The 21,075-nt window shown below is 39.6% G+C and overlaps 2 protein-coding genes across 2 annotated transcripts; both read left to right on the forward strand.

Moving 5' to 3' along the window:
• The first annotated feature begins 17,801 nt into the window (after positions 1–17,801).
• LOC149921282 (uncharacterized protein F54H12.2-like) lies at positions 17,802–18,833 on the forward strand. The gene has a single exon (XM_090162146.1). It carries the CDS (start codon positions 17,802–17,804, stop codon positions 18,831–18,833), a length of 1,032 nt encoding a protein of 343 aa, XP_090018272.1.
• A 1,445-nt stretch (positions 18,834–20,278) lies between these two features.
• Positions 20,279–20,872, forward strand: LOC149921283 (baculoviral IAP repeat-containing protein 7-B-like). The gene has a single exon (XM_090162147.1). It carries the CDS (start codon positions 20,279–20,281, stop codon positions 20,870–20,872), a length of 594 nt encoding a protein of 197 aa, XP_090018273.1.
• The last annotated feature ends 203 nt before the right edge of the window (positions 20,873–21,075 follow it).

Here is a 21,075-nt window from a genome sequence, read left to right on the forward strand (position 1 = left end):
TTAATGGTCTCATCTCGAGCTCACAAATATACGCTATATTAAAATGGTTTCAGTTAGAGCACACAAAAATACGCTATAATATAAAGGTCTCATCTCGGGCTCAAATTAAATGACCACAACGTTTTGGTCTCTTCTCGGGCTCGTATCATTCTCATAAAAAAAGGCTGAGCTAAGCTTCAAATCGAGCTCGGGCTCTTGGTGTGAGACGAGCCCGTTCAGCTATGTTCTTTCCTAAACCTACAGTTTTTGTTTTTCTTTAATATTTGACCCAACCAAACTGAAGTGAAGTGAAGTAGAGCTCATAAAGAAGCTTTTGATTGCGTGGACAATATTTAGTAAGTTGTGTGTCTACAACGAAAGATGCCCAAGAATCATTTTATTACCACCATGTTTTTGACAATAGGAGTCAGGGGGTCAAGTTAATAAGAATTTTATCGTAGTGGAGATCGCTTCTTGTCTAAACCACATTGCATGTAATCATGGACACTGTATCTCTAACCGGACGGGAAAAGCAGCATAAAAGAGGTACCCCCTCACTGTCCGTTTGCGGCCTACTTCGTATTAGCTGAAATAGTCGGCCGTACTCGCTTTGCAGGGCCGTCAAGGTCATTCGAAAGAATATAAACCTTATTTCTTTATCGTTTGAAATGCGCCATCTACTGGGGATTCGCTAGGTATTATGGGTATCAACATTTTCGCGATTTCTGTCTGCTTAGCTAGGACTGTATAAATCGTCTGCTACTTAAGTTATCGGTAAGGCTTAATAAGTTAAGGTGTAAAATACGATTTTCAAACGAGATCGAGAGACAAAACAGGTAATTTATAATAAATAATTTCGCTTATTTTATTGAATGTTCAATTTTTAATGATAGTATATTATTTACAGTTCTTCAGAAACTCCCAAAAGGGGAGGAACAAGATGTTGTGTTATCGGTTGTGGGAAAAACAGCTACAAGAGTAAAGCTAGCTTTCATTTGTTTCCAAGGGACAAGACTTTGAAAGAGGAATGGATTAGTAGGATTCAATCAGCTCCTCATGATTTCTAACCATGCACAAGTTCAAAAGCAAATTTTGAAACTGGATTCCTTCAGCAACTAGCAAAATCTGCAGATACCATTTCAACCCAGCTGGAGTCAAACATTACCATGATTTTCTCCCTTGTTACTTTCCTTGGAAATCTTTTGAACATTTTGTTTTAAAGCCTTTCAAAGGTTGGAAATTAACTTATAATTATTTATTTATAATAAATTATAACATTTTTACCTTGTTTTTATTCACAGTACGGTTAGGTTATAACTATCTAGTTCTTCCTCCGGATGAAACGTTGTTGCTAAGAGCAGATGTTGTTATTAACTACGAGGAAAGTACGTTACCAGTACCACAAATTAGCATGAAGAATGAGTTTACCATCAGCCACTGTGAACATTTGTGTATAATAAAATACCATTACTCATCAATTATTAATGAAAAGGATGCTCTGATTAACCAGTTGATATTTGAAAATAAGGAGCTTAAAGAGAAGTCTTCAACCCTAGAAAAAAATAACGAAGACACCTTAAATGAATTAACGAATAAATGTAAACAATTAATAAATCTTGAGATGCAATTTAAGGTTTCCAACGCCACTAATAAGTCATTCAGCGTAACCACTAATCTACAAATAAAAACATTGTCATATTAAAAACTACATAGCAATAGCAACGGTAACTATATTTACACCACAGTCTATCCACTATAGACTCTGTTTACACTGTAAATGCAACTTACTTGTTTTGGTTTTCCATATTTGAAATATGTATAAGAGATTTCTATTCCTCACATTACCACCTTGGCTTAAATTTCAACTTTAACTATAAAAATTTAATATTTTGTATAATTTTAGGTACGAAAACTATAAAGAATAGTTTAGGAATAAATTGCTTACCTGTTTAAAGTATTCAACTTTTTCATTATCATTAAATAACCCTTTAAATTACGAAGATAATGCAGGAACGATTTAAAAAAAAAACTATTCCTAAGCAGACGATCTTTCTGAAAAAATTTCAAAGAACTCTTGGGAAAATTCGATTTCCCATAATTCTCAGAATAATTTGAATTTATTTCACCAGGTGTCGTATTCAAACGATAAAGAACGTTTTTTCGACCACGTGACGAATTATATGGCCTTGACAGCCCCGAAACTTTAAAAATTCTTGAACCTCCCCCCCCTTTACAGAGAGACGGTGGCGGCGGCAGGTGATTTTGTATGGTGGAAGCTACAGCTTTTCCCGTCCGGTTAGAGATACAGTGTCCATGATGTAATTCATGTGTTCTACTTCACTTCAATAATATCAATTTGCCAATAATTATATTCTAAGCTTAATTTCTAGACTAACTTACCCCTTCCTACTTTTAACCTCTTCGCTAGTTTATCTTTACCTCCAGCATTTATAATTAATGTCTTCCCTAAATTGTAATAACATTGTTGAATTTAATATTAATTTTTTGATCGAATTAATAATTAGCTTTGAACTAAAATGTTTAAGTTTTTATTTAATAATCGTTTGGCTAAAGATTTCATTAGGCAGACTAGCACTGGTATTCAGGAAAATAGTACAATACAACATCCAAGCTTAACTTAGGCCTAAATTTTCGTTACGCAGATATTTCGTATTACATTAATATACAAGAACAACCAACAATTCTATTTTGCAAGTAATTGTTAATAAGAAATATAATCATCTCTCACGTAGACTTACTTTCAAAGAAAAACGTGAGCAGCTCGGAATCGTCTCGAAATGGAAGTCAGGCATAAATAACGCGACTATGCGAATATTTCCAACGAACAGCGTTGCCAGATGTTCAAAACATATTAAACGTAACTAAAGCCCAGTTCACACTATACAATTAATTGGGCCACTTAAGTGTGAACTGGGCTTGAGCCGAATAATTGTAAGCAAGAAAATTGTACAGTGTGAACAGAAAGATTGTAACCATTGTTCCAACTTTTTCTGTTCACACTGTACAATGTTCTTGCTTACAATTAGTTGGATACAATTAAGTGGCTTAAGTAGTAAAATTTGTAACACATCAGACTATCAGTAACGATAGATTTCGCTCTCGTCTTGGGGGCCCTGGTGGCCCGCTACCCTTGTTCAATTGATTTATTTTAAGGGCCCCGTGATTTTTTTAAAGGCCATTGGCCCCAGGACTACCGCTGTTTCCAAGTCTGCTAGCAACTATAATAATCTGGAGCCATGCAGACATCAGAGCCACAACCATTAATTATATTTTGTAAATGTAGGGAATATTAAAAAGGAACACCTTGTGATGATGAAAGAATTAGTTTTTCAGATATGTTGATTTTATTCCTTGGCCTAAGACCTTGGCCATTGGGATATTGAAGTAAATTAAACTATTTGAAACACATGACAGCGATGATAGTCTAGTGAGATTTACTTATTTAAGTCATTGGAATGATATACAGAAAAGTAATGTATTGTCAAATCATTTATAAAATACGCGAAAAAGTAGATAAGTCCATAATTAAAAGGGATAATATAGCTAAATCCTAAACAAATTTGAAGATATTTAAAAACTTACTAATAACTCGTACCGATAGGTCTTCGAGCAACGCGAAACTCGGATCAAATAGATCTTCGAGTAATAAACTAAATAAAAAATAAATAAAATAGCCAGAAATTCCAACGGTAGACCGGTTTCGTTCTATTTGGAACTCATCAGTACCGTGCGGGAAATCTGGCTGGCGACTATCAAATCGAAAAGAGAAACTAAGCCTAAACATTAAAAATTTCAAAACGCGTTGCATATAGCAACGGAAAGCTGAAAAGGGGGGGGAGTGTGGTGGAGAATAGTATATACGATAAGTTAAGTTAAAAGAAACCACCTATGGACTGTGAGAAGGATGATAAAATACGCGAAAAAGTAGATAAGTCCATAATTAAAAGGGATAATATAGCTAAATCCTAAACAAATTTGAAGATATTTAAAAACTTACTAATAACTCGTACCGATAGGTCTTCGAGCAACGCGAAACTCGGATCAAATAGATCTTCGAGTAATAAACTAAATAAAAAATAAATAAAATAGCCAGAAATTCCAACGGTAGACCGGTTTCGTTCTATCTGGAACTCATCAGTACCGTGCGGGAAATCTGGCTGGCGACTATCAAATCGAAAAGAGAAACTAAGCCTAAACATAAAAAATTTCAAAACGCGTTGCATATAGCAACGGAAAGCCGAAAAGGGGGGAGTGTGGTGGAGAATAGTATATTCGATAAGTTAAGTTAGAAGAAACCACCTATGGACTGTGAGAAGGATGATAAAATACGCGAAAAAGTAGATAAGTCCATAATTAAAAGGGATAATATAGCTAAATCCTAAACAAATTTGAAGATATTTAAAAACTTACTAATAACTCGTACCGATAGGTCTTCGAGCAACGCGAAACTCGGATCAAATACATCTTCGAGTAATAAACTAAATAAAAAATAAATAAAATAGACAGAAATTCCAACAGTAGACCGGTTTCGTTCTATTTATAAAACATATATAAACTTAGCAGACGACTTGACTATTTTAGCGGGTAAAATTCCGTATATTTGTTTAAAAAGCGAACGATAGATGGCGTTAAGAACTAAGTCGTTTCCGAATTGAATCACCAAATTTCTAGCCGAGGGACGCGGGGATGGCTTGTCAACGAACGTTTTTCACGAGAGGTATAATAAAATAAGGCTGCAAACAGTCCCTACATAGTGGGTAGCTCAACGGCAAATTCGTCCCAACTTGCAATTTGGCCTACTTTAAGGATGATGAGTCCGCAGCGATGCGGGGTGGCAAACATAGTTTTTGGGGGGTGGGGAAAAGGAGGCAATAGGGGGCAGTTGGCCCTGAAATTTGCGTTCAACGAATTGGACCGCGTTTGGTGTTGAGCCCGATGATAATTTTCACGCTGAGTCGAATGAGACCAACCACAGGTCTATACGATGAACTGTTTCCGAGTAATTTGTACTGAATTACGTGGTTGTTTTTCTATAATATGAAAAAAACTTTTAAAATTAGAACTCTGGTCGAGTTGGGTATCGTTCTGTAGTATGTGTTAACGCTGGTCGCTAGTACTAAAACTTTCCGAGTTATGACCAAAAGTTCACTAAAAAACGTGGTTTTCTCAAAATTTCACTAAATTTTGGACAAGACCAACCATACTTTCCGATGTTACGTATTGTTTAGTGCCGAATGTCACCGACCGCAAATCTGTAGGATGACTCGGAACATTAGAAAAGGAAAGAAGCAAGATAAACGGTATATCGGCGCAGCCGGATCTAACACGTTATTAGCGGAAACTTTGGCTTTTATAACAGAAGCCGTTTCAAATCTACATCCCAGAGGAACCATTTTAACACTTTAAAACACAGGTGTTTAGGTTTATGCTAATTTTGTTAATCGTCTAGGTTTCAAACGTGTTTCTATAGATTTTCGATTCCTTCTCGTGTTTAGTTGTTTAGCCATTTTGTCCGTTTACATCTCTAACGCGTTACATTGCAATTCAAGTGTTTAAAGCTAAACGTTGTTTTTTCTGAGTGGATCCGTTTTGAACATTTTAAAAACCAGATGATTAGGTTTATGTTGATTTTGTTAAACGCCTAGGTTTTTTATGCGTTTTTATAGATTTTCGCTTGCTCCTCGTGTTTAGTTGTTTAGCCATTTTGGATTTAAGCATTTTGGTGTTTAGTGAATCAACGGCAAAAGTAGCCATTTACATTTATAATGCGTTAAATTGCAATTCAAATGTTTAAAAGCTAAACGTTGTTTTTTCTGTGGTTAAGCTTATTAAGTGCTATAATTAAGCCAATATTAAAAAAGTTTAAGACATCGGCTTCCTGCTAGATTTCTGACAAATATCCAATTTTCGATTTCGGCAAATTTCAATTTTAATATGACAAATTTGAACCAAAACCTTTGGATTCGAATTAATTTTCTCATTTATTTGTAAGGACACAATGTGACCAAGGACGTGAAGGGTTTAATTTTAGCTGTTCACAAGATTATATATACACATATATTAAACGTATTCGTTACATTGGTGTTTAGCTCAAAATGGGCGTTGGAAGCACTAAAATCACCAAATTCAAGCTTCAGTTTACCCAATTTCGAGCAAAACGTTTTTTTTATTTTAAATGTTGTAAAGCCCGCATTTGCATTCGCAAATGTAGGCTTTGTCCCTAACAGCCTTTCCCTTTACTTCGAGAGTTATCACATCGTCCACCTTCGGAATTCTCCGAAAGCAGCGGTCTCTGACCCGAAGGGTTAAGAGCGGGGTAAAGTTACCGGTGACGCTTGATATTGCATCACAGGGAGTCCACAAATATTTCACAGTGGGCTTTCTTCTCCAGCCACTTAGGTTGGAGACCGGTAGCGTCATTTGAGGGGCCCGCTAATATAAGGGACGTCGGGACACTGGACAAACCCTCTCGGATCCGGAGTGTTATTTTGACATGGTCGTTACCACTTGCATTGTTCTTATTTAAAAAATGCCTTTTCCGCGCGCATTGTTCGAACTATGATTTATTGATTTTAAATATGATTATATACATACTTAATTCTTAAATTATATCAGATGTTAACCACGTTGCGAAATGTAATTTTTAATATTTTAACGAAAATTCTCAAGAATTTCTAAATTGTCACTCCGTCTAATTTGACCAATGGGAAGCTCAGTTTTTTTTCGTCGTACGAAGAAACCTTAAAAAGAACTACCATGAGATTTGCAGAAGAGCATTCCTGATCTTAGCTATTTCCTAGCCGCTCTTTAAAAAAACGCATAACACTGTCCAACAAAGAGTTCGAAAACTGATTTCCGGAACTTACGAAAGATTGCATAAGGAAATTGAACACGAAAAATCTTAATTTCTGCGAATAACTGGACAATTATGGAACTATCCAAACTTTGGCTTGGTAAATCTGTATAAAAATTATGCTGAATTTAGGTATTAAACATTACCTAAAAATTGAGGTGACTCTTTTTACTTCAATGTATTAGAATAAAACACGATTTCCGTTTATTTCAATAGTTAATTTTTTCGCTTATCACTAAAAATAAATAAAATAAATCCTCATCATTTAGCACGCTGTTAAGACTTCTTTGCATATTGATCACGCGGTAAAGACCCAACCACGACGCGGTAAATTTCAAATCTATTTGAAAGGGAATATAACCTTAATGCTATCTGTGAGGGTGGCCCCGGTCACCATTTGAATAAAAGTTTCTAACTAGCCATAAATATCTAAAGCCATATAATGGAGAGAGCAATACTTGAAGTGTAGGTCGTAACATTTAAGCAATAAGTGTTCGCCTATTATTAGATTATTAAAATATTAAATATTATTTATTTAACTATTTATATATTTGTCTAATTACCAAATAAAATATAAATGTTTGGCTAAGATTTGATCTGAAACGTATAAAAATTTAACTAGTTTGAGGGTTTTCACAACATAATTTATGTATCTGACATTAAAAAACCCAAAAGCCTGTACACTTTTAAATCAAATTGCTAGGATCCAATAAACCAGAAAATAGATAAATATAAATTAACTTTAGTCTAAGGCCAATTTCCGTTATTTACAGTATTTCTGAGTGAAAATAGAGTAAAATTACATTGCAACTATGAAAATAAACTTGAAAATTTTCAATAACAATTTCTAGTACACTGATTAGGTGTTGATATTTCGTCGTTGACTTTTTAATTGCAGCCGCGCAATAACGGAACAGAAACAGAACACTTCGATCGCAACCACTACACAGAAAAAAAGTGTGTTTACGCTTTGAACACATTTAAATGTTCTATACATAAACACGATTAGAATTTGAACGCTTGAAAATGTTACGAAGACTAAAATGTGTTATATTGTGAACTAGTTTTATTCCCTTCGAAATAGATGCAAATTTATAACCTAAACACAAAACCTGAAAACTTTTTCTGTGAACATGTTTATTCAAGAACATGATCTATGGTTTCGTGTTCTATAGCGATAAAATCTACCGTGATTTCCGGCCTCTTATCTAGAAAGTTTCAGAATTCGCGGCAAACATTTCGCGCCTTTGTCGTTAAGTTTGGTAAGCTTTAGTTTATTCACGGAGTTGTTTAAACTTAACAAGTTGGCCAGCCAAAATATACCTCTCCTCGGAAGAGTTTTTAATTTTCAATGAAGCGTAACTGTATCCGTGGTTCTGCGGTAGAACGCTCACCTATCGTGCAAGAGGGCTCGGGTTCGAATCCCGGCCGGTTAAAAAATTATACTTTACCCTATGACAAAAAGATGGTGCTTTTGGAAAAATCTTTTCCGTGATTCTAAGATTACCCTTTGCCCCGAAAATGCGAACGCGTTCGCAGGCCTGACAGACAGACCCATAGACAGACAGACAGGGTGGTTTTTAACCCCTCCTAGGGTACAAAGTCCCCTCGGAGAGGTAAAAATAGTTTAAGAAACTATTGTACTAGTAATTTTCAAATGCCGATTAAATGTTAAAATTATTACTATTTCCCGCCAAAGCCTAAAGTTTCGCTTACAAGTGTTAGTGACTACTTTAACAAAGTGTAGAAAACCCTGATCTAATAATTTAAGCTATGTTAATTGAAAAAAACAGTTAACTGGTTTTCAGACCATCCAAGAGCTAAGTTTTGTAACTAGTCTTTTAATATTAATAAATATTCAATTTAAAGGGTTTTTACAAGAGTATAAGGGTCCGCAGATTTTCAATATGTTCACAAGCTGAACATTTCCAGTAACTCGTGTACAAAACCTGAACACATTACATTTAGAACACTTTTTAACCATGAACACATGACATAACAAACACGTTCAAAACCCGAATATATTTCCACTTGAACACGTTCAAAACCCGAATATATTTCCACTTGAACACGTTCAAAACTGACCATATTTCAAATTGAACACGTTCTCGTTTTTGAACATGAGCAGAAAAGTGATGAATGATGGTGTTCATGTATTGTGTTCAATATCTGAACACATTTTTTTCTGTGTAGTAGATAAAAAGGGTTTCAATTTTTGCCACCAGGAGCGTTGGGATTTTAGAAACAGTCCTTACAGCGGGAACAGTAGCGTCTATAGTAGTCTTAACAATTAGCCTAGGATAGACTAGTGTAAAACTATGAACGTGTTGGAACGTTACGAGATAGTAAAAGAGATTCTATCCAAAATAAACATTTAGAAAAAATTTTGCTTTCGATAAAATGAAGAAATCGGTATAAAGACACAACGAGGGCGGTTAATGATGTGTGAATTCGAATTTCAGTTAGAAATTATCCTTCTGGTAGGGAGAAAGGATCCAGCAAACGCCACAACGTATTTATTGTCACTCTAGCTAGATCAATTATGTCGCCTTTGTCGATTTGTAGTTTGAAAGGTACTTTAAACGGTCAACAAGCTTAATATATTGCTAATTCCCTCTTACGTTTTTCCTTATTCTGCTTCAATTTTGAATGTCTATCACGAAGCGATTTTTTTAACGGATCAGTTTAGTGTTTTCCTTAAAGACTCGAGACAGCGCTGGATTACTCGTGGTTACTCGAGACAGCGCTGGATTACTCGTGGTTGTGATCGGATGTTTCATTGATATTCCCTCGCGTCCTCAATTTCTTGAATAGTTTTTCGCAAAGGTATGTATGAATAATGGTTTTTTAGATAGCGTAAGTAATTTGTAATATATTTAATATATTTTAGGAACATGAAAGTTACTTTTAAATTGACTTAGCAACTTGCCTCGTTTGGCGGTGTTGTAACTTGTAATCTAACTCCGAACACCCAAATATCTTAATATCTTACGCTTGATGTGAATCAATAATTCAGACCAAAACCCCTAAAATCCTTCGCCAACAAAAATATTTCTAGTCAAAATTACACTTAAATTTTGTTAAACAGGTTAACCCCACACAGAGGGAAAACGCTGTTTTTTTAACAGCAAGGTAGTGGCGTCCGTAGATGCCAGTAATGTGCTGTTTTTATAACAGTGAATTGACATTGTTAAAATAACAGAGGAACTGACAGTTTATTTTTAAACAACCTCACTGTTTTTGCAACAGCATTTTGGTAGATTTTTAACATCAAATGCAGTATAATAAACGGTTGCATATACTGTTCCAATAGGGTTTGCTGCGGTTGGGTTAACTGTCGATTACTGTTATTTTTTAAATACCTCGCTGTTGTTACAACAGCTTTTTGGTACATTTTTAACATCAAATTCAGAATAATAAACGGTTGCATATATTGTTCGAATGGTGGTTGCTGCTGTTTGGTTAACTGTCAGAGAAATAGGCCTGGCCATAGATAGGCAAGATTATAGAGCGATTTTATAGATAAGCAGAATTATAGATAAGGTCTCACATTTTTTATAGATAAGCAAAATTATGGAGCGATTTTTTATAGAGCCACCGATAAAAAGTAAGACATACTCAAGACATTAATCGACCCCATCGGCCAGCGCCGCGGCTAATACGGCCTGGACCGCGTCCACGACCACGTCTGGTAACTCCGCGGTAGGCTAAAGAAATATTATTTTCATTATTTTTAATATTATTATTATTTTAGATTAGTTAAATTTCTTCTTACGCAACGACGATTGCGGGGTGTGCATCCGCTTTAGCTCGCGACAAAAATTTTTTTACGGAGGAAATGTTGTGGGGAAGTTTGTGGATTATATCAGAACTCTAGCGGATATTAAAAAAATTTATTTATTCGCCCACGCCGCGAAATGTTATGATCTCCAATTCGTTTTCAAAGCCGTTCTATCAATCGACGAGACCTTTGTGCCCTTCGTGATAGTAAACGGGACTAAAATTCTCTTCTTTAACTGTTTTAATTTCAATTTTCTCGATTCCTATTCGTTCATCCCCATGGGACTCGCCGCGTTTAGGAAGACGTTTGGACTAGGGCCTTCCATGGATAAGGGTAGATTCCCTCACCTTTTGTTTAATTTTGTCGAAAATAATTTCGATCCCGCTGACCCCGTAACCACTAATTATTCGACCGAGAAGGGGGATAAATTTCCGCCCCTCGAAGCGTACGGGGCTAACTATCTAGGGGTAAAGGAAAGAGCGGCCCTTCTTAAATGGCACGGGGAGCAAATAGCCGCGGGCGGTCACTTTGACTTTCTAAAAGACGCGATTTCGTATTGCACGGCGGATGTCAATATACTCCGACTGGGATGCGCGACGTTTAGACGTGAATTCATGGAAATCTGCGACCCTGACCCTTTCCGCGCTGCCATCACGCTTCCGGGCGCCTGCAATTACGTCTTTAGGAAACGCTTTCTTATTCCTGACACGATAGGGATACTCCCCCCCCGGAGGGATGAGAAATAGGGACCGACAATCAACCGCGGCTTTTGAATGGCTCGCCTGGGAAGAAAAACGCAGGGGTATAAGCATTTGTGTCAGCTATGCGGGGGCGGGAGGCTATGGTAGGTAAATTTAAAGTGGACGGTCTTGACGGAAATGACGTTTACATGTTCCAGGGCTGCTATTTTCATGGGTGTCCACGGTGTCAAGTAGTCGGAAGAGACAGACCTGTATGGTCAGATCCCTCACAAACGTTTAACCTCCTTTACCAACAAACATTCAGGGTCGTTGCTCAACTCCGGAAACTTAAGAAAAACGTTATAGAGATCTGGGAATGTGATTTTTACGAGCTTCGCCGTCAAGCGAAGGATAAGGCGTTTTTCGAAAAAGTACGTGCCATGTTAATTTCACCCTTGAATCCTCGAGACGCGTTTTTCGGAGGGAGAGTTAACGCGACAGTCCTTTACTACAAGGCCAAAGGCGATGAACGCGCGTTTAACGTCGACATGCTTTCACTTTACCCGACTGTCAACCTTCTAGATAGAATACCCGTCGGTCACCCGAAAGTTTTACTAGACGCTGATGATTTACGAGATCTCGATTCGCTGGACGGGTTAATTCAGTGCCGCGTTCTCGCCCCTCCTAAACTTTTTCACCCTATCCTACCCATGCACTGTAATTCGCGACTTCTTTTCGTCTTATGTGGTACATGTGCACGTCTAAGATTTCAAGGATGGTGTCCTCATTCCGATCCCGAGCGGGCATTCGTGGGGACATTCGTTTCCGACGAACTGAAACTAGCCGTCTCCAGAGGTTACAAAGTGATTGAAATGTACGAAGCTTGGCATTATCAAACAACGCAGTATAACAAGGAGACCCAGGAGGGGGGCTTGTTTTCGGACTACATCAAGACCATGTACAAAATGAAGGCCGAGGCTTCGGGGTTTCCAGCGGTGATCACTACCCCCGACGAAAAAAACAAATACGTCTCGGATTTCGAGGACCACGAAGGCGTTAAACTCGATCCCGCTAAGATCGCGTTAAACCCCGGTAAACGTGCCGTCGCGAAGTTAATGTTAAATAGTTTTTACGGTAAGTGGGGACAACGGAATAACCTCGTAAAAACTGAGATCATTAAGGACCGCGAACAATTCTTTAAACTATTTAACGACCCGAATATCGAAAGGAAAAGTGTCTTGGCGATAAACGATAAGACGTTGCTTGTCAAATGGGAACATCTCAAGGAAATCGATCCGGCTTTGGCTCATGTAAACGTAGTTTTAGCCTGTTATACCACCGCTTTTGCCCGAATGAGGCTCTATAGTCACCTAGAGGCTCTAGGGAATAGTATATTATACCACGATACGGATAGTTTAATATATAGATCACGTGATGGCAATAAGCTAGTGCAGGAAGGAACATTTCTTGGGGATATGACGGACCAATTATCAGAATTTGGTCCAAATTGTCATATTACTGAATTTTGCTCGGGCGGCCCGAAAAATTACGCCTTCCGCGTACTCAACCGCGATACCGGTGAAATTAAGGAGGTCGTTAAGGCTAAAGGTCTCAGACAGAACTATTCCACTAGAAGTTCTATCTCTATGGACTCGTTGAAAGGGATGCTCGGAATCGACGTAGACGCCCCCACTCTCGAGAAAGAAATCGAAATCCCCCACCATATTTGTCGGTTAAATGATCATACAGTGGTAACTGTAAAGCAAGTTAAAAAATATCGACCAGTTGTCAATAAATTACGCGTTATCGATAATTTCGAAACATTACCGTTCGGATATAAAGAATATTATTTAAAAAAATGACTAGTTCAGAATGAAAAAACATATCCTAATATTCGGGTATAACCCGCTTATAGAATGTCTGTAAAAGGAATTTTTGATTAATTACCCTTATACGCGAAGTTTCGGTATTAACTGTTTTTTTATCCAACATATTCGAAAGATAAGTCGTTATGGCTTTAAAACTATTAACCTATAATGTAACCCATATTAGACGATAAGTCCCACTTAAAATGGCAGCATCAGTATTAAGTAAAGAACACCGCTAAACTCATATTTTTATTTTTACCCGAACGGTTTGTTTCTTAAATATCGATGTAGTTTAACTTAGAGACCTCATTTAATAAAAGCATGTTACCGCTGTATGGTCCTTTCTCCGCTCTTCTGAGCGGGCCGAGCGGTAGCGGGAAGTCCGTTTTGATGGCGCGAATTATAAAAAATAAAGATGAAATGATCTCCCCTCCGCCGACAAAAATATTTTGGCATTATAGTGAGTGGCAAACACTTTATGACACTTTAAAAGACGCTGTAGTGTTCCGAGAAGGAGTCCCCAATCTCGATGATTACCCTGGTGAAGAAGGCGAACACATTCTCCTCATCGCTGACGATTTAATGAACGAGAACAATGGTCAAATCGGGGCTTTCTTCACGAAAGGCGATCACCACCGTAATATAAGCTTCGTATTTATAACCCAGAACATTTTCCCAAAAACAAAGGATGCGCGCGATTGTTCGCTGAACGCGAATTACATTGTTTTGTTCAAGAACCCTCGTGACCAACTTCAACCCGCTATATTATTCCGTCAACTTAGAGGCGCCAATTACCGGTTCGCTATCGAGGCCTATCTCGACGCGACCAAACGCCCTCACGGCTATATTCTTATCGACAATAGGCAGGAGTGCCCCGATGACTTCCGTTTAAGAACGGATATTTTCCCCGACGAAACCGAAATGGTCTATATCCCTAAGAAAAAAAAGTAGGGAGTATAAAGTCAGCGGAGAGGAAGAAGTCCCTAACCAGTTCGAAAATGCCGGCCCTGGTTGCCTGACACAAAGATTTTCTCTCGGCCCTAGGTAGATCAAATTTTAAACAACGACGCGCTATTCTCCATCACGCTAAAAAACCCTTAATTGATGCTATTGCTGAATGCTGCGATAATACTTTGAAAGGGAATTTAAAGTTAAACCCTTGTCAGAAACGAAAACTAGCTAAACAAAAGAAATTCATTAGACAGGTAGCCTCTAAAAAAGTAGCCTGGCGTAAGAAGAAATTAATTTTAGTTCAAAAAGGTCACGGGATTCTAAGTATTCTCATCCCCACCGTTATTTCAGCCCTCAGTGGGATTTTAGGTCGTTCTTAAGGAAATAAAAAAATGTACGCTCAAAAGTTAGCCTTAGTCCCCCTCGACTCGTTAGGAAAAAATAATAATAATAATAATAATAAAAATGTTCTCATCCCCTCTCGAGATACCCCTCAATTTTCGTTTCCACATCCGTTAGGGTCCTCCGTGGATGAATTAAATAATAGCATGACCGACGTACTCAATTCCAATCTTGACATTAGGGATAAAGTTAAATTATTCGAGCAGATGTTCCACCGTTATCAAAACATTAAGGATATAGCGACGAAGCCAAAAAATAGAAAAGAAACCGGGCAAGACACGGCCTTCTTAAATCTCGTACCGATTCAGTTTAGGGCGAGTGCGAAGGACTTAATTAACCGATTGATTAGCTTAAGCGATAAAGTTTCGTGGTCGAGTGAAGGCGAGTTGTTTATAGATCAAACGCGCGTGCCTGGGTCAGATATCGCTACGCTCGTAAGTTACGCCGTTGGGGCTATAAATAGAAAACGAACGCCTCCCCCCACCGGTTGGAACGAGTTCGACGCCTTGTTCACGCCTACGGTATCATTGAAGAAAACCATCCCGCGAGTGAAGAAGAAAAAAATTACATTTTCGGCGAAACCTAGAAAAGCATCAGTCGTTCGGACTCCGCTCCAATTTAAACCCCGGGACTTATCGAAAGGGGTTATCAATAGAGGCGCGAAAAAAAGGAAAACGGAACAACCAATATGGGAAGAGTTTCTAACCCCGAGGCAGTCTTGAAAAAAATTTATTACGATCCAAAACATCCCGCGAGTTTCGACGGATTGGAAAAACTTTATCAGGCCGTGAAAGACAGAGGTATTCCCCGGGAAACGGTAGAAAAATGGTTAACGAAGCAAGAATCGTACACGTTACATAAGACCGCCTATCGGAAATTTAAAAGGAGCAAGGTTTTTGTAACTAATATTGGCGACCAGTTTCAAATGGACTTAGCGGACATGAGAGACATTTCCGAACACAATTCCGGCTTTAATTACCTACTAGTATGTATCGATACATTCTCGCGACGCGCGTGGGCAGTCCCTATAAAAAGTAAGAAAGCCGAAGACGTAATCGCCGCGACCGAGAAAATATTCGAGGATCTCACGCCTCTTAAAGTTCAAACCGATAAAGGGGGGGAGTTCACGGGGAAAAAATATCAGGATTTCCTTAAAAGTAAAAAAGTTAAATTCTTTACTAGCGAAAACGATACAATCAAAGCGTGTATGGTCGAGCGACTAAATCGTACGCTAAAGGCTAAAATGTATAAATATTTCACCGCTAATAACACCTATCGATACTTGGACGTCCTCCCTGATTTAATTCATAGCTACAATACCACGAAACATTCCACGATAAAAATGTCACCCCTAGACGTGAAACCGGATAATATCCTGAAAGTATTTAAAACAATTTACAAGGAAATCCCGGTGAAAAGCCGGCGTCAACCTAAACTTAAAGTCGGTGACTTTTGTCGTATCAGCAAATACAGGGGGGTATTTGATAAAGCCTACCCCGGTACTTGGTCAAAGGAAGTCTTTAAAATCACCCGCCTCGTAAATTTAGACCCGCCCCTTTACACGATCGAAGATTTAACGGGGGAGGCAATAAAGGGACGTTACTATCAGGAAGAACTGCAATTAGTCGCTAAACCTCGACTATACAAGATCGATAAAATTCTCAAGTCTCGGAAACGCAAAAATCAGGTCGAATACAACTCGTGGGTCAAGAAAAAAGATGTATCTGACATTACCTTCAAACGCTAGCATGCGTGTTTACGCCGACAATACGATGGCCTCCTATACCTCAGCGTTACCGAAACCTGTCGAATTGGGGGGGTCTTGGGAGTGCGGACTAGCTGAGATAAATTACACTAGCGCGTTCTTCAACGTCCTCGAGGGACAAAACACTATCGTTTTCATGGTTGTCGACGAAATCCCTCCTGTCGAATGTAACCCGTCTCCAATCGAAGTCAAGCAAAATGAACCGAAGACTAGCATCGAAAAAAACCTAGAGCCGCCTCAAGCCGATCAACCTAATTTGGGAATAACACTTAAAATTACCACGCCGGGGAAAAAAATCCGAAAGGGAAAAAAACGGAGCAGATTTTCGATGTCGCCAAAAACGGTGAAACTCTAACGGGTGAAGCTCAGATCGCCGAATGCGCGGCTCAGCCTAGAAGACCCAGAGGGACCTCCCACGTTTATAGGGTACCCATAGGATACTATTCTTCTATCGAACATTTAATTAAGATAATAAACGAAATTATTAAAGATATGAAGACGTCTCTTCAATATAACGAGATCACTCGCCGAGTTCGAATAAGTCCCTTTCGTCATAACGTACTAGTGCAATTTCATTTTGGTCTAGCCATGACATTGGGCTTCGATCCCGGGATTCAATCTTTGGAAAGGGGTTACCGGGGCGTTAGACCGGCCCTTATAGGCTTTCAAATCCCCCCTCAACTTTACGTTTACACTAATATCGTCGAAGATCAAATGGTGGGTGACACTCTCGTTCCTCTCGTTAGGATTGTCCCCGTAGAAGGCTCGTTTGGGGATAACGTCGGGAAAATATATGACGTGCCTCATTACGTGCGAGTCTCCAAACGCTATTTCGACACGATCCAAGTACATATAATGAACCCCCAGGGGAAACCGGCGCCATTTGCCTTCGGGTCTCTAACGGTTAAACTACATCTACGGAAACAAGATGCCTAAGCCGGATGTCCTCGACGCGCGGGGGTCCTGTCCGTATAAAAATTATTATCTTAACCAAGCCCAAACCGGGGGGTCTAATTTCTATCAAGGAGCGGCTTATCAGAAAGGACATGGTCTCGGAAGTCTGTTCTCGGGGCTCTTCCGCTGGGCCTCCCCTCTTTTAGTTAGAGGGGCGAAGTATATAGGAAAACAAGCGTTGGGGGTCGGTAGTAAAATTCTCAATGACGCCGTTGCGGGTGAGAATATAAAATCTTCGGCGAGGAAACGTTTCGGTGAAGCTCTAGAAGGGATAACCGGACAAAGCGGTTCGGGGCGGAAAAAGCGTAGGAGAACTAAAACGAGAAGCAAGAAGAAGAAAACAACGAGCAGGAGGAAAACTAGAAAAAGGACCGTTAAACGTAGAATCGGGACAGTAGCTCGTCGGAAGTCCACGAAACACGTTCGTGACATTTTTTCCCTCAACTAAAAAGAACCAAAATGTCTCCTTCACGTTAAATGTAAAGTAACGCGGGAGAATGGGGCTAATTTAGACCCCGACGTTAAATTATCAACTTGTAATAACCTAATGCATAGCCTCTTCGATCAAATTGAAATTTACTTGAACGACAATTTAATCACGCCCTCGGCAATTCGATATTCATACCGAGCCTATTTAGAATCGCTCTTGAACTATTCCGGCGAGGCTAAAACTTCTCACCTGACTTCGTGTCTCTACGCCAAAGACGCTGCCGGAAAGTTTGACGATATAATTACCAACTCGGGGAGCAAGATTCGTCAAGCAACTATTAAGGATTCAAAGGAAATTTCCTTAGTAGGGGCAATATACGCCGACCTTTTCAACATTCCGAAATACCTTCTAAGCGGGGTGGAAATTAAAGTTCGACTTTCTAGGAGTAAAATGGCCTTTGTCCTTATGGGAGACCCCTCGTTAAACGTGGGAAATTTTAAGATCGCTATAACGGACGCTACTTTGGAAATACGGAAATGCAAGATAAGTCCTCAAATCATTCTGGCTCACGAAAACGCTCTCTTAGGCGCCACAGCGACGTACCCCTTTACCCGAACCGAAGTGAAAAGCCACGTACTGCTCACCGGCGTTTCAAATATGAGTCTCGACAATGTGTGGCTGGGACCGCTCCCTCAACGCGTTATAATCGGCCTAGTCTCGCATACGGCTTGCGCGGGCGATTTTCATAAAAATCCTTATAACTTTCAACCATTCGGGTTAAATTTCTTATCTCTCTACGTTGATTCGGACGCGGTTCATAGCAAACCTCTCCAGCCCAAGTTTTCCCAGAATCAATTTGCCCGTGAATATTACACCTTGTTTACGGGGACGAATATACATTTTAAAGATGATGGGAATAGTATATCGCACTCAGAATATCCGAGGGGTTATACTCTATATGCCTTTGATATCACGCCTGATCTTTCCGCAAGTGACAACTCTCATTGGAACCCCGTAAGGCGGGGACAGTTACGTATCGAGTTGGGATTCGAAACCCCGCTCACGGAATCGGTTTCGGTCGTTATTTACGGGGAATTCCATAGTTTAATGCAAATAGACAAAGACCGCAACGTGGTGATTGATTATTAAAATGAACACATTAGAAATAAACGAGATCCTCGGGCATTTACCCGGTTATCAAGGTGCCTTTGCTGCCGATAGACTCCCCGAATATATCCCTTCCTTCCCCGCCTCCCTGGTCGTTAACCTCGATCCTCACGACGGGCCCGGGACTCATTGGGTAGCTATTTACCTAGACGCTTTCAGGAGGGCCGGGTACTTTGACTCAGCGGGTCGTCCGGTGACCCTCCCCACGATAAAAAAGTTCCTGAGAAAAAATTCCTCGAAAATACTCTACAATAGACGTCGTCTACAGGCCGTGGGAAGCAAAGTTTGCGGACAATACTGCGTGCTCTATCTGGAACATCGCTATAGGGGGCGGAGTTTGACCTCCTTCGCTGATAGGTTCACGAGGAACCAATGGAGTAATGACAATCGCGTGGAGACCCTATTTAAGAAGCGGATTTAACTTACCTTGAGTCAGAGGGGGTATCAGCCAACAGAAACATCATGGAAAGACCGCTGGTAGTTGTCGATTTTGAATTCTTACTCGGCGCGAAATACGAACCGGTCGTTAAAGAAGTTGCCGTCGCGTTCGTCGGTGAGTTTCCCCTAGTTAAAAGTTTATTCGTTAAACCTCCGTACCACGGTAGCGGTCTTTCTCACCACGTAGCCCGGCAAAATCAATGGGTCTTTACCCATATCAACGGTTACCTCTGGAACCACGGCGATACCCCTTACATCGAGCTACAACATCGGCTCAAGGCCTTAACCGAGGACTCCGAATTCGTTTACTGCAAGGGAGAGGAGAAATGCCACGTCCTCAGGAAACTCATCCCCCAAGAGGTGATCGAACTCGGGGAAATCGGTTGCCCCAAGGCCAAGGACATCAGCATCGGCCAGAACTTTCGGTGTCGGTTTCATCGACGAGGGAGCCCGACGCTTCTCTGTGCGCGGGAGAAGGCCTGCCGCTTTGCCAAGTGGTTGGAGACCCATCACCAGACGGCTCCCTCGCCGCTCTTCGAGGAAGACGAAGGATTCTTTTAAAACTTTTCTTTATAAAAAAACAATTAATTATTTTTCGAACTCATGTTTTTAAAAAACCATTACGTAATTTTCTCAATTCGCGCGCGTATTTTCATTTCGTATCATTTTTCTTATATTCAGTGTTATCATTTTTTGTAATATCTTCCTTTGCGTTAATAAATGTTTCGTTCGAATTTGTTTTATTTTTCAACATACACGTCTAAACTCGTAAGGAAGGGTGGGGGAAAGAGAGAGACTCCAGGTTTTTTTAAACGTCTAGTACCGGATCATTCCCTGGGTCATTCCCGAAGTCGGAGAAGTAAGAGGTAGACGCTTTTTTTCTTAAGATGAATTTTGAGAAAAACAGAATCGCTAGTTTCAAGAGTTTTCCCTGTAAGTTTTTAAACGTGAGGGAGCTAGCGAAAGCGGGTTTTTTCTACGACAGCGTAATGTGTTTCTCCTGTCAGCGTGTCGTCAAGGACTGGACGGCCGACGACGTCCCGTTACTAAGACACGAAAAAGAGTGTAACTTTTGTCCGATCATAAGAAATGATTTTTCGGGGGATGTCCCAGCCGTGTCGATGGAGCTTGAAGGGTCAAAGCCGATGCGATACGAGATCGCGCGAATTCGTTCCTTTACTAGAGGATTTAATAATAATTATATTAAGAATAATATTAATAATAAGGAAGGTTTGCCGATTGATCCTTTAAGGGAAGCCAGGCATTTATCCAAAGCTGGTTTTTTTTATACGAATTTCAAAGATTGCGTAAAATGCTTTTCCTGTTCTGGGGAACTTATGAACTGGAATAAGGAAGATAGTCCGTTCGAGGAACATTGGGAAAATTTTCCTCATTGTAAATTTCTTATTTCGAGGGCAAGAAGTGGAAATGTAAAGCATTTAATAGCCGCTGAGGATATCGTAGAAAAGGACAACCAGTTGAATTATTCGACTTACCCCGAATCACGATTGATATACGATTCTTTAAACGAAATAGTCGAAGTCTTAGATGAAGGACAAGGTCTAGAGATGCCCGGGGAATAATAGATTTCTCCTGAGGAATTCGAGGGGGGGCCGCGTGATAATAGACTATTTTTTAGGGGGGTCGTTCACCCCTCAGCGAGAGATGGAAAGAGGGATTTACCCCCGCCTCGGTTCTAAGGATCATTCGATCGGTCGCGGACGAAGGTGATAGACACCATTTTTACGCGGCTTCCGTTAAAAAAGATGCATTTTGAGAAAAATAG

The sequence above is a fragment of the Leiobunum rupestre genome, chromosome 11 (genome assembly GCF_980474605.1).
Source record: "Leiobunum rupestre chromosome 11, qqLeiRupe1.1.hap1, whole genome shotgun sequence".
Lineage (NCBI taxonomy): Eukaryota > Metazoa > Arthropoda > Arachnida > Opiliones > Sclerosomatidae > Leiobunum > Leiobunum rupestre.

Bases quoted from the DNA above. Each gene is read 5' to 3' on its own strand.
- LOC149921282 (XM_090162146.1), top strand. From the start codon at position 17,802: ATGCATAGCCTCTTCGATCAAATTGAAATTTACTTGAACGACAATTTA.
- LOC149921283 (XM_090162147.1), top strand. From the start codon at position 20,279: ATGTGTTTCTCCTGTCAGCGTGTCGTCAAGGACTGGACGGCCGACGAC.